The sequence below is a fragment of the Podarcis liolepis genome, assembly GCF_965112155.1.
Source record: "Podarcis liolepis genome assembly, chromosome: 14".
Taxonomy (NCBI): Eukaryota; Metazoa; Chordata; class Lepidosauria; order Squamata; family Lacertidae; genus Podarcis; species Podarcis liolepis.
The window spans coordinates 6,287,641-6,307,173 of record NC_139569.1 but is presented as its reverse complement, the minus strand read 5'-3'; the positions used below and the strand labels follow the sequence as shown (position 1 = coordinate 6,307,173).

Genomic DNA, 19,533 nt, shown 5'->3' with positions numbered 1-19,533 from the left:
GCACCTGTGAGATGATTCATAATTTTTTTTAAAAGGTAATCTGTTAGGAAATTGTGTATGTAGATATCTTTGTTTCAATACTATGGATCTTATATCTAATTAAAATTAATCTAACCTTAGATCAACTTTCTTTACTGCAATTTTTCTAGAAATATGTATTATATACATTAAAATGGATCAGTAACTTTAATACCTTCTATTTTGTCATTCATAAAATACAAGGTTATACCACCAGATTTAAGGAAGAAATATAATGGTACACAAAATATTACAAAGCTGTTATTTTACATTTGATGTTGCAATAAGTTACGAGTCAGCAATCCAGCTGCATTTTTATTAAGTCATTAGAAGAGATGGTTAGCAAAAGATGAAACTTCATTAGATTGTAACAGACTTGCCTTGGTATTTTAATGCTAACATAGAATCAAAAGAACTTTTAATCCTGTTTCGCAATATATATGAACGATAGACACAGATATGAAGTATTCATTTAAGTCTGGTATCTGCATGTCTACTGTGGTATTAAGCAAGACTCAAAAGAAGTATTGGCTGAAACAGCTAAATCTTGTAGCACCTTAAAGATTAATTTTTAAGTCAACTAATAAATTAATCCCGCATTGCAGGGGGCTGGACTAGATGACCCTCATCTAGTCCAACTCTACAGTTCTATGATTCTATGACTCTAGTCCACAAAATGTTGTACCATAATCATTTTTTTTGTCTTTAAGGTGCTACAAAGCCAGCTTTGTTATTTTTGGTACAGCAGACTCCCCCCAGAAGTGGTCTGAGTTAAGCAATTAATAACAGAACCTTAGATCCTCTATATAAATCCTTTAAAAAGCTAGAGACAAAATTACAAAAATGTTCTGAATACCTGCTCCTTAGTTTCCAATTGAAATATACAGAAATATTATCTAACTGACTTCAGGAGTCAAAGATGAAAAGAAATATTTGTGTACAGTATGTTTAAATGCAGGTATGAATAGTCTTACTGGTAAACATTATATGATTGTTGGTTCAAATAATGATCGGTAGCAGAAAATCAATTGTGTCTGAAACAAACAGCTCTTTTCTAAAAGAAAAATGTGCCTGACAGGAGCCATGCACTCCTGCAGAACTAGTTTACAAATGAAGCCCTTTGGTAAAGGAAAATTTGGAACTTAGCAACTACTGCAGACCAACAATACCATACCTCTTTAGCAGGTAAAATTCCACATACCTCTCAATGGAGGAATATAGGTTTGTGTAAGTCTGACAGCTTAAGCATCGATATCAATCTGATTTATATATCTATCATAGTATACATCCTAATTACACCACAACCATCCTGTGAGGACCAACAGCTATAACAAATTTATTTATTATATTAATTCAAAGCTTGAAAGCGACTGGATTTTGGGAGTTAACCCACTGAGTACTATTTAATCTCTGGTGAATGGAAAGCAATACTTAAATATTTAAGTTTCTGCACACTGCCCAGAAGCCGCATAGAGATTCCCCCATTACGTAAAAATTATATATAAAAATACTAAGCTTATGCTTTAATGAAAAGATATTCCCATCAGGGGAATATTCCACATCAGGGGGAAAGGTGGGGTATAATGATAATGATAATAGTGCTCATGGACAAAGAACATTTATGCAATTAGTGAAATAACATGTGGGCATAAATTACAAAGGACTTCAGTTAAACTGACAGTAGAAAGGAAGATGCACAAGAAATTTCAAGTAATAATAATAAATACATGAATAACATTAACAAGAGACTTGTTGAAAAAGAAAATGGTTACTACTGGATGATTAACTTCACCAGCTGTCCCTGCTTCAAGGATCTAACATTTAGAAACATTTCATCTAACGTTTAGAAACATTTCAATCAGCTTCCCAGTAAGGTTGCAACCCATCCCTAGAAAAATGTGGTTGGTCCTTTTTCTGGACAAACGGGACCCCTTTTTCATGTATTCCAGCTCATCCTCCTTCTCATCCTCAAAGCTGCTTGGGCAGAGGGTGGGTCCAGTGAGAGGAGAGGAGTGAGAGCCTGAGCAGGAGTTTGTGCGGGCAGATGAGGGGTCCAGGAGGAGGAGAGCCAAGAGTGAGAGTGAGAGCTGTCGCAGGACATGGGCAGAGGGTGGGGCCAGGAGGAGGCATTTGAGTTTTTGCGTGGGTAGAGATGGGTCACGGATCATGAGATATGGGGTTTGCTGTGCACAGGCCTGCTATGGTGGAGTCTCGGGTTTTGTGTGGATGGATTGCAGGGCCCTGGTCCAGTGTGGGAGAGAAAGTTTTTTCGTGGACAGAGGGGATGGGATGGGTCAGGCTCAGAGAGCGAGAGAGGGGTTTGCACGGTCCTGATGGAGAATGGGGGGAAAGAGTTTTTGCATGGGCAGAGGCAGGTGCATCGAAGATGGAGATTCAGAGACTCAGCGTCAGAGAGTGAAGAGGGGTTGCGCTTGGTCTGTCCATTCAGTGGAGAGCAGAGGGATTGGGTATGAGCGTTTTTGCATGGGCAGAGGTGGGTGGGACGGAGAGTGATAGGTTTTTTTTAAAATTGAATAAACCACTGTAACCCCTGTGTGCCATTGTAATGGATTGCTTTGAAGTCATTTCTGCACCAGGTAATTTGTAACCCCCAAATTCCCTGCCCCAACATGTCCCATATTTTGCCTGATCTGTCCTTTAATTTGCCCGAACAAAGGTGACGTTACTTCCTAATTATGTTGCTATTGTCTGCACCATTAGAAATAATGAAGAACAAAAAATAGTTGCTAGGAAAATTGCACTCTAATTCACGGTCAAAGGTTACTAAAGGTGTAGCCTAGTAAATATAATAGGAAGAAATGTTCAGTAAAATCAATGAAACTAACTTCCATTTACACACTTTAATAAAGTAAGAACACTTAAGGCTACAAACTCTGCTAGGGATTAAGTAAAGAGACTATGGTTTGATTGGGAATTAGCACGCTTCCTAGTAATTTCAGCCACAAAGTGGCTACCCTGAACATTCAAGACCAGAAATGCAAACCAAAGCAACCATCCTTATTATGAACACCAACGGGAGAAAAATATCCTGTTTCGATGTATTTCCTGGAAGTATTTATGCATTACCAGTCCTGGCATTCTGGGGCCACAGAATATGAGCCCGTTTCTCAACAGGAAACTCCACTGCAGCCAGCATAATGCACTGCTGATAAGTCACTAGGTCGACTTTCACTTGTTTTATTGACAGGAAGTAGCACAGCATAATGGTTTCCAGGAGAAGCACCATCTGTGCCGCCTGTGAATCTTTTCCAACTGGCAAAAGAATATCTATGGAAAATGTTCCCTTGATGCCAAGTTTCACTTCTTTCTCCACTCACAAAGTCTAAACTCACAAAGTTTCAACAAATGGAGTTTGGGTTAGTAAATGAACTGTTGCTTCTGCTGTGCCAAATTCATTGAGGCAGATTCAGTTCTGAAATAACAGCCAAGCTGCAATAAAATCAACAGTACCATCATTTCTCACACTGAAGCTAATGTGGCCAACAATTTGGGAGATTTGAATTGCCTCGGAACAATGATTTGTGTCAGCACACATCTCAAGTGAACCATGTCAGATCTCACCAGATTTCATGTATACATCTATTTTTAATATAGATTAATGAAACTGAAAGTTGAAAGGTGATTCGGAGAAAATAAGAAAAATCCTACAATATACAGATTATTTGTTGCTTACAGCATCTCTTTCAGAGATCAATCTGGCTCGTTCTTATCCATTTGTACTTCAGGTTGCTAGGCTGCCTCAGTCACCTGCTCTTTTGCTAAAGCAGTTGTCTGTTTTGCTTCTGTGAAGTTTCTGCATTTAAGTTAAATTTATGATGGCAGAAGAGTATTGTTACTAAAGTTCTGTGCCACCCCCCAATTTCTGCCAAGTGGTAGCAATATTCCGGGGGGGTCCAGGTGCTCACCTGGGGTCGTGTTTCTTTTGGGAGATCAAGGCAATGTCTTTAAGAAATATGGTTTATTGTACACATATTTACATCTGGAGAGAGTTCAGAGCAGTACATCTCAAGCAGGGCTTGTTCCCCACAGCCATGCAGCATTGGAGTCCAAAACATCCTGCACCCCATCTCTGGGTCTCTTTCCTAGCCTGTCAATCTGGTTCTACCCCACAGGGTCTCTACCTGGAGTTTTGGCTTTGCCCTTCTTCCCAAGAACCCTTGGTCCAAGCAACTCCTCCCCATGTGTCTGCTCGCTCCCCCCCTTATCCAGACCTCTTTTTTCAAAAGGACCACATTCTTCCTGTTTGATACCACACCTCCTGTAACCTCCCCCTCCTAACTCTGGTATTTCTTCTGCTAAATAACACACAGATGGGAGGGGGACAAACAGCAGCTGCATGGTCAATGTTTCTTTAATGGCCCAGTACTTAGTTCTCCTTGTGTTCTTAATGGCATCGCTATCAGTGATGTCCTGAACAGGAGAACTGGTTCAGCCTGTATTCTTCACTGGTCTGGCATGTTCCTTTCATTACTCCAAACATTATCTAAATTCTACCATTTATTTATTTCTAACATTCACTAACTCTAGCAGTTATAGGTCGTCATCATACCCCCCCCAAAAAAAACCCTGTTACACCAGATCTGTGACAGTATATTTTCTGAATGGTTTTCTAATCTGCAGAAAGATAAAGGCATTATTTGCATCGATCTTCCACTACCTTTGTAATGTACATGACAGTTCATAGAATCATAGAATTAGGCCAACCTCATTAAGGAGCAGTGGAAGATGCACAAAGAGATTAAAGAGATCAACAACCAGGAAAAAGTGATTTCAAATGTGAACAGCAAATTACACCAAATTTACCTGCCAAGATTGGACTAGGAGATAATGAGAACTACTAAAGTGTAATCACACATTTACACAAACATGTAGCTGAGTCCAAACACTGGTTAAAAATGAAGATCTGCTTTGGGAGGGAGAACTTTAGAGCACAGAACTGGTGCTTAACTCTTCTCACTTCCCAATCCATATCCCCTCTAAGTTATTTTTGTTTGTTTGTTTAAAGCATTTCTTACCCGCTCTTCACCACACAACAATTTCACTTGATCTTAGCAAAAAGGCCGAGAAGCGATACCACACAACAATTTCAGGCTGGGTTCCATTAACCTCATTAAGTTCTAAGTGTATTGGGTTCCATGCTCCTGGATGTTCCCCAAGGATGAAAAACAAACGAAATTAAAAATGGGAAGAGACGCGGGTGGCGCTGTGGGTTAAACCACAGAGCCTAGGGCTTGCCGATCAGAAGGTCGGCGGTTCGAATCCCCGCAACGGGGTTCGAGCTCCCGTTGCTCGGTCCCTGCTCCTGCCTACCTAGCAGTTTGAAAGCATGTCAAAGTGCAAGTAGATAAATAGGTACCGCTCCAGAGGGAAGGTAAACGGAGTTTCCGTGAGCTGCTCTGGTTCGCCAGAAGCGGCTTAGTCATGCTGGCCACATGACCTGGAAGCTGTACGCCAGCTCCCTTGGCCAGTAAAGCGAAATGAGCGCCACAACCCCAGAGTCGTCCGCGACTGAACCTAACGGTCAGGGGTCCCTTTACCTTTAACAAAAGGAGGAGGCATAATTTGGCATTTTTTTTAAAAAAAACCACAACAACCATGGAATACTACACTGGAAAATAGCTTGTTTGCTTTCACCCACACTGCACAACCTCCATTATATGATACTGATGGTTGCAACCTCCCACCAGTCAAACTGGTCACAGGCGCCACCATGCAATAATAAATGACAGGCTTGGGAAAAAGTTTTGTAGGTTATTCATGCCAACACCCTTGACCAAGCAGGATTTTCTACTGCACTTATTAAAATAAAAAAACTCATCTATTAAATACCTGTGTTATAAGTAATTGTGACTCATCCATCTGCAAGTGAAAGATTATCCTATTGCCCAATCTGCCCTCCCTATTACATGACACAGAACATGTGCTGTACCACAGAGCCCTATAGCAACTGAAATTGACTAGGTTCTGTACAATAAATGCAGGAAAAGAAAATTCACTATTTATGTAAAACAGGGTAGCCAATGTGGTGCCTTCCAGATGTTGCTGGAGTATAGCTCCCATGAGCCCCAGCTAGTAAGGGCAAAGCTAGGGACAATGGGAATTGCAGTCCAACAATTGGAGGGTGCCACATTGGTTGTCTCTGATGTAAAACAATGGGTACAAAGAAAGTGAACTGGAAGGAAACATGAATACATGACATACTTGAGCACAGCTACAAGTTTGCCATTTAATGTTTTTAATTCTCTAGTGAGTACTACATGTAAAATATATGTTTGTTAAGTGAGGGTTAAATAAAAGTCAAAAGAATCTAAAGATCATGCAGCTAAAAATCCCAAGAGTTCGCTTTTGTTAAACAACTATCCTGAAAATTATCCATGATGTATATTGGAGGTTGAATAGTAAGTCTGCTTAGTATGCTACAGAGCACACACATACACACAAAGCAACAAGCAAATTCTCTCATAGCCTTGTGTCATTGCCTAATAAAGAGTGCAGTGTTTGTGCTTGTGTTTTAATGATTATTAGCTTCATTTTTAATAGTAAACCTCTGAGCTGCATTTCAGTAAATGTTTTAATTAGCCCGAACAATTATAAGGCGCTATCAGGCAACCAGTTTCTAACCTTTTTGTCATGCATGTTTCTGCTGAAAACCCTTTCATGCCATTTCTGAAACACCAGCATATCAGTGACTTTTGTGCCATTACTCTTGTCTAACCCTTGGCAAATCCTATCTTTTGCAATCTTAAGATTAGGCTGCTTTGTGGGTGACATGAAAGCACAGCAACAGTTTTGTATGAGCCAGGCTTAACGACATTAGCTGGACATTGGTCAGGCTACGAAGAATCATGAAACTAGTTCCATGACTTTAAACAAACTTTAGACTACTTTTTTCAAAGAGCAGAACATACAACACTCAATCTGCTCAGTTTGAAAGTGTCAGTAGTTTCAGAAATGCTTTATGATGTGGCATAGTTGTCAGCTATTCAAAGCCCAAAATTCCATTTTGACTAATGCAAGATCTAATCAAGCGGGTGTACGTCGAGCGAGGGACTACTGTTAATTCCACTGCAAATTGAAACAGCCAGTGACGTCAGCAAGGAAAAGGGGCAACTTCATCAACTGTCCTCAAATCAGTTGTCTGTGAGAAGATCTGTGAGTCTGGAACAATCTTGACTTCCTGGCCTAGACACTGCTGCTGCCTCTCAGATTTGGTGTGGGGCAAGGGGATAATAGCTTTTTCTACCAGGGTTTGCTCTTTGCCCCATTACCAAGGCCAAGACATCCTGAATCTGAGTAAACATCTGGCATATGGTGAGGGAGTCTGCTTCTTTGTTCTAGGGTGGAGGATCTACATGTGGAAGCCTGCCCATGCTGAGACTGTAAACAACTTCATTGAAACATTTTTAATGCCACCTTGTACCATGTAAACCACTTTGAGAACTTTTTTTTTAAATAGAAAAGTGCTATATAAATATTCTAAACAAATAAACAGAGACCCTTAAGGGAGTCAGTGCAACTCTTTCATTCCTAGTAATTCTCTGTATAGACACTTGGATATACAGTACTCTTGATAATATAACAAAATTACTAAAATAAGAAATTGAGATGAGCCCTGGTGGATCTGACCAAAGCCATATCATATATTGCTGAGCATTTTGCCCTCACAACGGCCAACTAGTTGATTCTGATAAGCCTATAAGCATGTTATGAACAACATACAAAAATGCATTATATTATCCTTGTAAATTGCACACAAAAGGGTTATATTGGGAGAAATGCACAGTAGAATGCTGATGAATTTTCATAATGATTCTGCACCTTCCCCCTGTTAAACTGCAAACTGATTTTGAAATGGGGGGCGGGGAGGGGGTGGAGAGAGACAGAGAGACAGAGAAACGGAGTAAAACCATCATAGAAAGATTTGCCCTGTTTATAATTCCCAGCACCTTGTATCCAGAGGCACCTACTGCGTCCAACAGAAGAGTTAATATAGCCATCTTGGCTAGTAGCTATTAGTTGTTGTTGTCATTGTCATCATCATTATTTATACCTCAGCCAATTTGGGCGGCTTATAGCATATCTAAAAACTTTTAGAATTGTTCATTGTCAAGATCTATATACACAATGCTAAGATATGTTTTAATTATAAAAAAAATCAGTGGAATTAAGCCCTGCTGCCCAGAATATCTTAACCTCAAAAAAATCAAAAGAGAAAACTGATTTTCCCAATAACAGTTTCCCGTAAGACATTTCATACCTTCAATGGAATCTGCCAGCTAAGGGCAAAACTGCTTTCTACTGAGAATGCAGTAAACTAACCCGGCGGAATTGGAAAAAGGCAGGCAGCTAGTGGGGTTGGGGGGGTGGGGGGAGAGAGAGAGATAGAGCAACTGTAACTGAACACCAAACTGGAGTCTTCCAGGAACATCTCCCTTTCTACCAATCAATCGGAAGCAGCCAACACTCAGTAGAGTGTAATGTCAGGAAACACTCCCCTCTGAGATCAGCCTCCTGTTTCTTGAAACTGGCTGTAAACAGAGAAAGGGAGGAGCTAGCCTTGGCTTGCCAAGAGAAGCAGAAACTTTGTGAGTAATTTACTAGAGGAAAAACAAGTGCAGCACACATGCAGAAAAACTACCAAGCTGTGTAAGGCTCCTGGTGATCGCAGAAGATCACTATGTGTTCCAAGAGGGAAAATACAACACCCTTCGGCATGCTTTCTTCTCCTGAGATGTTATTTATCAGCCATATCTGGACTCCGAAGTACAAAGGAAAATGCTACATGAATTGAAGGTAGGAGTTTGAGAGGTTTCGTAGCAGCAGGGAAAGGGAGTTTGAGGTATGGCAGTGGGCATGACAGCTGTAAGAATTGAGAATCAAAACAGAGTGAATGTTATGCAAAAAGTTTTAGTAATACAATATTCTAAAGAAGCAAAAATTTATTTAAAACTTAATACAGTATAAGCCTTTGGAGAAACACACACATTCATACAAAGGTTTTTATTGTACTAAGCAACACATGGTACTTTACCTTACCAGGAATAACTGCTCTCTAGGTACTATAAAATTGCATTTTTTAATCTGAAAAATAAACAAAATTGAATCAAATGACATGTTATCTAGCAAAATATAATTTTTTCAGACTGAAACCCCGATTTCATTGGGATAGGGGTAGGGATGTCTCACTACCTCCTAGATAAATTTTTATTGTGGGCTTTCAAATGACGTAATTTTTTTATTACTCAAATGATGTAACAGAAAGAATAACCATGATAATTTCACCAAAAATCAGTTACTATCATGGCTATTACCCATGGTGGCTATGCTCTACCTCCACGGTATCCCAGTTGCTGGGGATCGTAAGTGGGAAGAGCACTGCTGCACTCAGGTCCTGCTTCCAGGCTTCTCATAAGTATCTGACTGGTCACTGTGAGAACAGGAAGTTGGACGAGATGGGTCTTTGGCCTCATCTAGAATGTTCGTCTTATGTTCTTCAAAAAAACCCCAACCCAGTTAATCTTGGGGATTATGGAGGGTTTATCTTGGCATTATATAGGAAACACTGGGGCCACTTTCACTGCATAAGAAGAAATATGATGAGAGATAATATTGTTTAAATAATGGCTGTGTGGGACTAAGTCTAAGGGTATGAATTGATAACCTGCCCCTGTCTTGGAAAAGACAAAAGAGAGGTAGTGAAGATTGCAGGTTTACATGTAAGTCTATGGTACTGAGATGCAATCCACCAGTGACTGCTGCCTAATCACTTTATTTCCTTAGAACTGACTTCTTCCACTGAATTGAGAGGAAGTTGCATAATAGTAGTGTTTGGTAAATTGGATCAAAGAAAGTTATATTCAAATTTCCTGGGTTTCTGCTTGGTCTCAGTTGTGGCGGGTCCACAACTCAGGGGTATGGCATATGCTTTGCAACCTGAAGGTTGCAGGGTTTAATTCCTGACATCTTTATTTTTAAAAAGGAGACTGAGAACTGACAGGGTATTGCTGTCTCTGCCTGAAACCTTGTTGAGCTAGATGGAGCAATATCCTGACTCAGTGAAATCAGTTTCATGTACACATGATGTTAAAATATTGAATATTATTTTAATATTTTTTCAGTTGAATTATGTGCGGTGCTTTAGATTTTCAAGATAAACATACGTTATTTAAGTGTCATAAGGTATGCTATGCTAATCCTTCAGTTTAATAAAATAGGAAATCATTATATGCAGAAATAACACACCTTTAAATTAAGCTATGATCAAAGCAATTGCAAAAGCATTTGCTTGCTGCTCCAGAAGGGAAAACTGTCTTATGAGAGGGAGGTCAGTTCTTATAAATTATCCAGCCACTTCTGTGCCTGATAAAACTTTTGGAGCTCTCTTGATTCCTGAGATAGATTAGGGGTGCATAATTGAAAACACAAACAAAACACATGTGCTTAAAAACAACAGCAGTGGAACTAAGTTGATTTGGGGCCAGGTTCTCCAGCTGCACACCCACGCAATTCCTTTTCACACCTCAGCCAAGCTATTCCTGTGTAGCTAAGAGGCAACCATGTCAATCAGTATTACAAACTTTTCCAAAGAATTCTGGACACAGTAACCCTCACAAAGTTACAATTCCCAGCAACCCTTAACAAACTACACTGCCTAGAATTCTTTGATGGGGAAATGTACTCTGAATGCACTTTAAGGGTATAGCCTGATTTTGCTTTTTTGAAATAAAGAAAGAAAGAAAGAAAGAAAGAGCGGGAGGAGGGAGGGAGGGGGAGAGGAGGTGCCATGACCATGAATTAAGAATCCCCTTATTTATTTGTTTAATATATTTTATACTACATTTCTCTCCCAAGTTGGGATTCAAGGTGGCTTACACTGTTAAAAATTATAAAATGCAAAGCATTCCACCCCCAGCAATTCTTCTGGGAATGAAGTCAGTATCTCCAAACCAGAAGATGAAGGGAAAATAGTGCCAGCCACAGATGCACTTCCACAAGATGAGTCTGTAGTTAGTGCCCTTCCAAATGTGGAGCTGGAACTGTCCTCAAAGTTGTGGCACTGCTGTCCTTAGAAGACTCCGTTGCAGAAGCCCCAGTGAGACTAGAGGCTTTTCTGTCTGCTGGCAGCAGCACTCTATCAGAGTAGGTTGTGCACCTTTTAACTGAAGAAGCATCTTCCCGTGGAGATGTGGCTAAGAACTGGGATACAGCTACTGCCACTATATAGGTCTCAACCTCAGTTTGCTTGTTGGTAAATTCATATCAGAGTTCTTTGGATGCACAGATTAAATGTTATATCCCTGGCCCAAGGAGTTTAAGATTTATGCTTTGACAGCAGGGGAAAGAGGCAAGGATCACAGGGGCAAAATATGTACAAGTACTGTTATACTGCTTAGATTTCCTTTCAACTGGGTGTGAGAACTTGTATGGTTAAGCCAAAGGCTTTATAGAAGAGGAGAGTTTTGAGGCAGCGTTTAAAAGAAGGGAGAACGGTAATGCCATTTAGGTCTCATCGAATGTCATTCCAAACACATAGAGAAGAAAATCAGAATGGCCAGATCAGTTAAAAGGAGCAAGAGCACAATATAGGAGGGGTTCAATATAAAAACAATTTTTGGATGCCTATGTAGCTGCTATAAGCCACAGGAAGAACAAAGGCTAGCTGTGGTTCCAAGAGAAAAACACCTTAAATTGAGGAAGGAATGTTTAGGTTAAACAGCAGCAATTATCATCCAGTCAGTATCACAGCCATGCTAAGCAGAAAATAGCTGTCATGAAGCATGCCATCCTAGACAGGCACAAGGAAATTGATGACTTTATATTCCAGTCTTGATGACTTTATATTCCAGTCTTCAAATTAAAAAATTATACAGTGGTACGGGTGGCGCTGTTGGTAAATTCTCAGCGCCTAGGGCTTGCCGATCGCATGGTCAGAGGTTCGAATCCCCGCGGCGGGGTGAGCTCCTGTCTTTCGGTCCCAGCTCCTGCCCACCTAGCAGTTCGAAAGCACCCCTAAAGTGCAAGTAGATAAATAGGTACCGCTTTCTAGTGGAAAGGTAAATGGCGTTTCCGTGTGCTGCGCTGGTGCCGGCTCGCCAGAGCAGCTTCGTCACGCTGGCCACGTGACCCGGTAGTGTCTCCGGACAGCCCCGGCCTCTTAAGTGAGATGAGCGCACAACCCTAGAGTCTGTCAAGACTGGCCCGTACGGGCAGGGGTACCTTTACCTTTTTACCTCGGGTTAAGTACTTAATTCGTTCCGGAGGTCTGTTCTTAACCTGAAACTGTTCTTAACCTGAAGCACCACTTTAGCTAATGGGGCCTCCTGCTGCCTCCGTAGCACAATTTCTGTTCTCATCCTGAAGCAAAGTTCTTAACCCGAGGTACTATTTCTGGGTTAGCTGAGTCTGTACCCTGAAGTGTATGTAACCTGAAGCGAAGTAACCCAAGGTACCACTGTACTCTAAATGATATTTTAAACTTCCATAATGTGCTGGTAATTAGACAGGGCTTTTTTTCATCCGGAACTCAGTTGCAGCACCTCTCAGGTAGGCACCATTGCCATTATAACAGAACCAGTGAGATGTTCATGGTGAGTTCCGTACCTCTTTTCTAGAAAAATAGCACTATATCTAGATGAAATAAAATGATGAATTGTTTTCATTTATTTTTTTAAAAAAGAAATATATATACTGTCTTTTCCCCCCGTTTAGGAAAGCTGGTGACCAGCCGAGAAGACATACACGTTAAGGTCACTATGTGGAACTGCGAATCTTTCAATGGTACCAAAAGCATAGAGGACCAGCATCTTTGCCATGATTTCCATCTTGTACTTTCCATTTTTTCATTACTCTACCTCATCATCTGTTTCCCCATTGGCCTGTGTTATAATGCCCTACTGGTGCTAGTCAACCTATACAACAAAGCAACTATGACCATGCCAGATGTTTACTTTGTCAATATTGCAATTGCTGGCCTCATCATCAATGCTATTGCACCAATGTACCTTCTAGGACCTGCCAGTACAAAATGGGCCATCTGGAGTTTCAACAATGAAGTCTACATTACCTTGCTTATCTTGTTCAATGTATCATCTCTGGTTATCATGTATTCTACCACACTGCTCAGCCTGGACTACTACATTGAACGTGCTTTGCCAAGAACTTACATGTCTAGTGTATACAACACAAAACATGTATGTGGATTTATTTGGGGAGGAGCTATGCTTACCAGCTTTTCATCTCTTCTGTTTTATGTCTGCAACCATGTCTCCACTAAAATAATAGAATGTTCCAAAATGCAGAACAAAGAAGCAGCAGATGCCATCATGGTTTTTATTGGATATGTCGTACCAGCCATTGCTGTGCTGTATGCGCTTGTGTTAATTCTGCGAATACGCAAAGAGGCAACACCGCTGGACCAAGACACTGGAAGATTAGATCCATCAGTACACAGGCTTTTGATTGCTACTGTTTGTACACAGTTCACATTATGGACACCTTATTATGTAACTCTTCTAGTAAACACATTAACTAGTATGCAAGGAAAAGTCACGGATGAAAATTACACTAGAGTATTACATTTTACCAAGGGACTGTCAAAATTCTTGGCTTTTTCAAGCAGTTTTGTCATGCCTCTACTTTACCGATACATCAACAAAAACTTTCCAATCAAATTGCGAAGGCTGCTTAAAAAACTGCACTGTGGAAATCAAGGATGCTCTCATGAACGCACGGTTGTTCAGCAAGTTATAACGTAGGTATGAATGAATGCCAGTGGGCCAGAACCTAGTTTGGAAAGCTTATTCTCTTATTCTCCAAGTTTCTCTTTTGTGCAGGTCACCTAGCAAGGATGACAGGAAAGGGGGTTTACACTGTAAATCAGGAGCTCTCAGTTTTAAACTATACAGGTAATGAAGATGGTTAGAAAATTGTTCAGATTCCATCTGCAGGTTACCCTTTGATTTCTGAGATTTCAATGCACTGATTCAGTTACACTATATGAGCTTTGTTCTGAGAATTCTGCCTGGAGAAAATCACTAGAGGGCCAAAAAGCTTTGACTGAACACCTAGCACTTTGTAATCTTCTAGAGCTAAACAAATATGGTATTTTTTATGTTCCATATAAAATAACATGATTTTTAATTCTACAAAGTGGTTTTATTTCAAGATGAGGAGAGTACCTTTTCATTGAGATACTCTCCACTAATGATCATACTGGTCCAACTGTGTAGCACTCTAAACAATGAAGTATCAAGGATAAAATTACTTTAGTATTTAATTATATTTTCTTGCTTATTTTGCAAAATCGTATTGTAAAAGGAGGATCTATTTGCAATTCTAAAACAGATTATTTGCAAATTAATATTTGTTTTAATGTATCTTTAATTATTCATGTTTTCCTACATTTAGCAATGCATCAAAAGAAGCATTTATATGTTTTTTCTTACTTTGTATCACAAAAACATTTCAATCAGTCCGAAGTAGCCACTTTTAGAAAAAGTAAGAAAAACAAAAATATTGCTTTACCTAATAAAATGAAGGACAAATTTAATATGAAAAAATTAAAAAGCACATGGGTTAAACAGTGTGTATCTAATTGTTATGGTCCCCAAATATTCATGCGAATTAACTACATTATTTTAGGGGCTAAATAATTGTGGTTTTAAAAGTATTACTTCTGTAATGGAAAGGAGTAACTTTAAAGGTTTACAAGTGTTTGTTATCTTTTCGTTATTAAATGAAAGACAGAAGAGAGGGAACTCTAATTCACTTGTGCCACAGAACAGCAACTTGTGTGAATGAAATGCATCAGGAGCAGGATTCTGATCATTCTAGCCCTAGTTTTTTAGCTGATTTGGCCCACTTCCTCCTTAGATGGTGCTGCTTTTCTTCCATTCTTGCCACATATTGCAAGTCAGTGAAAAGAGCAGGCAAAGGTTAGGCTCTGAAGGGCCACATAAGAAATCCTGTGCACACATGCACTGCTGCTCAGGGCCCACCCATGAGGTGAGGTGGCAGTCTCAGGCAGGATTTTATTTTACCTCAAGCGGCAATACATCCCAGGCCGCCCCTGCTACAGTTCCAGTTGTCTCCAGACATAGCATCTGAAAAGGTCAAAGACCATCCAGAACACCATTCAGTGCAGTATGGGGCATTGCAGGTGGAAGGATGAAACTGGAAATCTTAGTGGGTTTGTAGAAGCACCTCAGATATATGCAAATGGCTGCTCATTTTTGCCTAAGAAAAAACTTGTTTTGCTTCATGAACACACAGAGTGCACTATACATGGAGAAATCAGGCTGTAGAGATGGATAAACATGCACATAAATATTTTTGCTCGTATCCACACTTTAATACAGCTACATTCTGTTCTACACAGACTGATTCTGATTCTATTAGTAAGACATATTTTTTCAAAGAAACATCCTAAGTTACTTTTTAAATATAGTTACATTCATTTATTGAATACATATTTCCGTTACGTGTATTTTCTTCAAACTCTCTTTAATATAACTTCACTCAGTTGCACTTTGTCCACATAAAGGACTATCCAGCAGGATCACATAAATGTAAGTTAATGGCACACTACGTTTTCACACTATTTATACCATCACAGTATAGTCCCCCCAATGCTCTCCAAATCCCCTTGACAGAGCACATGCTTCTGAATTTTTCACATGTTTAGTCTCATAAGTGACTTGTCCTTCAGTATTTCATATTCAGAGTCTTAATTTCACTGCAGGTCCAAGGTCCAAGTATATTTAACACCAAAATATTATTATCAGTACCAGAGATGCAAGGTTTCCCCTGGTATCTTCTCCACTAATACAAAACTCTATTTACTTCCTACTGCAGCTCCAGTTAAACCCCACAGGTTCAGTAATTGAAAGCATACCAATTCTACATCAGAATTGGACATTTAGCCCCATTTGGTCCTGATATGCACTAATAAGATAGTTTTGGCAAGAACTTAACATAGCATCTTATTTCCACTGCATAAATGAGTGAGCAAGACATCTGGGGTGATTGCTCTCTTCTCTTGCTGCCACACAACATCATTTGTCAAGGTAGTACTGGAAGGGATCTCTAAGACAGTGGTTCTTGGAACTGAGTGGATTAAAATACAGGATATTTCACAATTCTTAGTTTAGGTCTTTAGACTGGACTATCAAAAAATCAGATTCACTTAGGTTATATTCAGCTTTTTTGTGCTACACAAGTTGTAAAAAGAGCTAAACAAAACAAAGCTGAAATTGCATGACTTCAGGACCTGATGTTCTGATTTACAGTATCTACTTGGTGTTTCAGTCCTGCGTAGGCATTATAAAATCACAATGGCCTTTTATTATTTTAAGCACTGAAACTGCCCAGAAGGCTATAACCCTTATATTGTCAAATCTGTTCCTATCAAAGTAGAGACTCCTTCTCAGTAGAGAAATATTTAACCAAATACATCTGGTCTATTAATATTGCCAGGTGTGTTCTAAAAACGAATCTAAGCATAGTGAACTGGTACTGGAATAATCTCCTTTGTAAATTCCACAAACATTCTTAAATTGCAGAAGACAGAATATCAGTAATTTCTTTTGCCACTCACAAAATTCTCTGCTTCAGAAAATGTAAATTTATCCACAAAACGAGGCATATGTACAGTGGTACCTTGGGTCTCAAACTTCATCTGTTCCAGAAGTCTGTTTCAAAACCAAGGTGTGCTTTCCTATAGAAAGTCCTGCAAAACAGATTAATCCGTCCCAGACTTTTAAAAACAACCCCTAAAACATCAATTTAACATGAATTTTACTATCTAATGAGACCATTGAGCCATAAAATGAAAGCAATAATCAATTTACTGTACCATAAAATAAATAAGACAGTATTGTAGATGATAAAAATTAAAATTAATTTTTTTTCTTTCCTGCACTGATAATAGTCATTGTTTGGATGGGGGGCTTTTATCCATTTCCGTAGTTGCACTATCAATCAATGAGTAGCTGAACTGGGTTCCACAGAGTCATAAAAACAAATTAACTGAAAAAGCCTCAAAAACAAAAACGCAAAATAGCAAAAACAAAAGCGCCAAACTTAATCTGTTCTGGAAGTCTATTTGACTTCCGAATGTTTGAAAACCAAGGTGCAGCTTCTGATTGGTGCAGGCACCCTGGAAACAGTAGCCGACAACCGCATCAGACGTTTGGCTTCTGAAAAACGTTCAAAAACCGAACACTTATTGCCGGATTTCTGGCGTTTGGGAACCAAGGCGTTTGAGAACCAAGGTGCCACTGTAATGCATTAGGAAGTTTTGTTTACTTTTTCTTTTTCTTTTTGTTGGTCTGCTCTGTAACACTTAAAACATCACAATGGATTTGAAATAATGCTTTTTCAGAAGTTAGTTTCATGAGCTTTATTCAACAATATGTCTGGGACTTTCATTTCAGCTCATTGGATATTTCGTTTTAGATATAAGCTTGAACCCCAGCATCAGTCCCTGTGATTGGCAGACACCATGAAGCCCCTGGATTGATCAGGCCCAATATAAATATCAAGGGCCTGACTATCTGCCTTTGCGTAGTCAACAGAATCTCCTGCCTCCTGCACTCAAATTCAATTGAGTTACGATACAGTGCAATGTTCTAGAAAAGCAGCATGTTAGATATATGGAAAGGTTACTTTTTATGCAATCAACTCTGTAAGTCATTAATATGAAGATTGTTCTACATTTTGAGCCACTTTTGTTCAAAATGTTTGCAAATTTTTCATTTGTGGTTATTTCCCAGTTCTGTGTTTTCTCTCTTAAACTGGTTAAAGATTGTGTGTGTGTGTGTGTGTGTGTGTGTGTGTGTGTAACACATGTAAATTACCTGATCTTTTAGCTGCTTTCCAGATAATGTTCCACAAAACCACCCTGTGCTATTTTTACCTCTACAATGCCGAACAGGAATTGCAAACACACTTCCATAAACTTTGCATCACATGTGATTTTCAGATAAGCTTTCACATAAATAACTAAGAAGACAACAGGTCTGCCACCTTTATGCCAATAAAAACCTATGAGTATAAGGGGAAATATAAAGCAGTGAAGATAAAGAATTCTAAAGAATTAAAATTGAATTATGTTCTTTCTTAAAGCATATTAACTTTCTACTTATAAAATGTGGGGCCTTTCCATTTCAATGCCTGAAGGTTTCCAGTTACTTTGTATATATGAGCCAAACTGACATTACAATGAATATTACTGTATATATGCAGAGAGAAGCAATCTACTGATGTAAAAAGAACATTTTAAAGAATTTATTAAATTATTTCCTAAGATACAAATTTATCATCATTTAAAAATAAACTTCTCTAGATCATTAAAGAGTACTGTATATGATTTATATGTGTTCTGAAAGTCAGCACAACAGTGCCATTATTAACAGTATTATTTTTCTCAGAGTAAAGATTAGTATTTTTGAAAATGGTTTATGATTTGTAGATCTCCTCTAAATGGGGAGAGATTTATGTCAAATCAATAAACTAATAAAAATCCATCCCCGCCTCAACTTGTGTCATCTTTTCCCAAAGTTTTTATATCTTCAGCTGGTAAAGCAGGAGACACTTAATCTCAAGGTCATGGGTTTGAGCCCCAGACTGGGCAAAAAGGTTCCTGCATTGCAGTGGATTGGGCCTGATGACCCTCATGATCCCTTCCAACTCTACAATTCTCTGCTTCAATTCTTCATCTATCTTATATCATTTTCATCTGTCCCAACTGCAACAAAACATGTCTCTCCTGTATCAGTCTCTACAACAGCTTGACTTCACCCTCAAAGACGCACTCCTCCATTGTATCCCGAGACATACCTGGATTTAAATTCTTACACCAAACCAGTCACTCTACAATATACTGAAGGCAGACAAGAAGAGAGGTATTTTCACTAAATTAAGTTTGCAGTCATTCAACTTCTAATAAAAGCTAGGATTGTATAATTACTGTAATGTGCTTTATAAGGGGCTGTCTTTTAAAAATGTCAAGAAGCTTCAGCTGCTGAAGAACCCAGCAATCAGATTGTTAACTCATCATCACCACATCATCCCAATCGCCTGGCACCAAAACACAATACCCTCAAGGTAATGCCAACGACACAAGGGACACAAGGCTGCTGCTGTTATTCCTTTATTTACTTATTTATTTAAAGGGGTCCAAAGTTAAGAGAAGGAAAACTGTGCCAATTTCTCCTAAAATACCTATGGGTCCCAACAATAAAACATTAACTACCAACATTCTTGCATAAAAGTCTTCCAGTTACACAGTATTAGAAATTATTTTGGGCAAGTAAATATATGAGCACTTCGTTTTCAACATTTTGTTCATCATTCTAAAAGAAAGTATTTAATAATCCCCCAAATAACAATAATTTGATTTTTCAATTTTTTGCAGGGGAAACAAAACAAAAAAAAGGCTTTGGGAAAAGGAGGTGTCCCCCTTTTCTGGGCTCTCGCATCTCTTAACTTAACATG

At 39.1% G+C, this 19,533-nt stretch overlaps 2 protein-coding genes across 11 annotated transcripts in view; one reads left to right on the top strand and one right to left on the bottom strand.

Moving 5' to 3' along the window:
- Window positions 1-18,563, top strand: part of GPR146 (G protein-coupled receptor 146) — a 48,680-nt gene extending 30,117 nt beyond the window's left edge. For 3 of the 5 annotated variants that reach the window (XM_083474802.1, XM_083474801.1, XM_083474803.1), the window contains one exon: window positions 12,748-18,563. In XM_083474802.1, coding sequence (XP_083330928.1) covers window positions 12,792-13,793 — 1,002 coding nt within the window. In that variant the 5' untranslated portion in view covers window positions 12,748-12,791 and the 3' untranslated portion in view covers window positions 13,794-18,563. Of the gene's footprint in view, window positions 1-8,456; window positions 8,879-12,747 lie in introns of those variants that run through there. The other 2 variants (XM_083474805.1, XM_083474804.1) reach the window with 2 other exon arrangements.
- Window positions 1-19,533, bottom strand: part of CHLSN (cholesin) — a 141,327-nt gene that overhangs the window by 75,624 nt on the left and 46,170 nt on the right. The gene's annotated exons all lie outside the window — the stretch shown is intronic.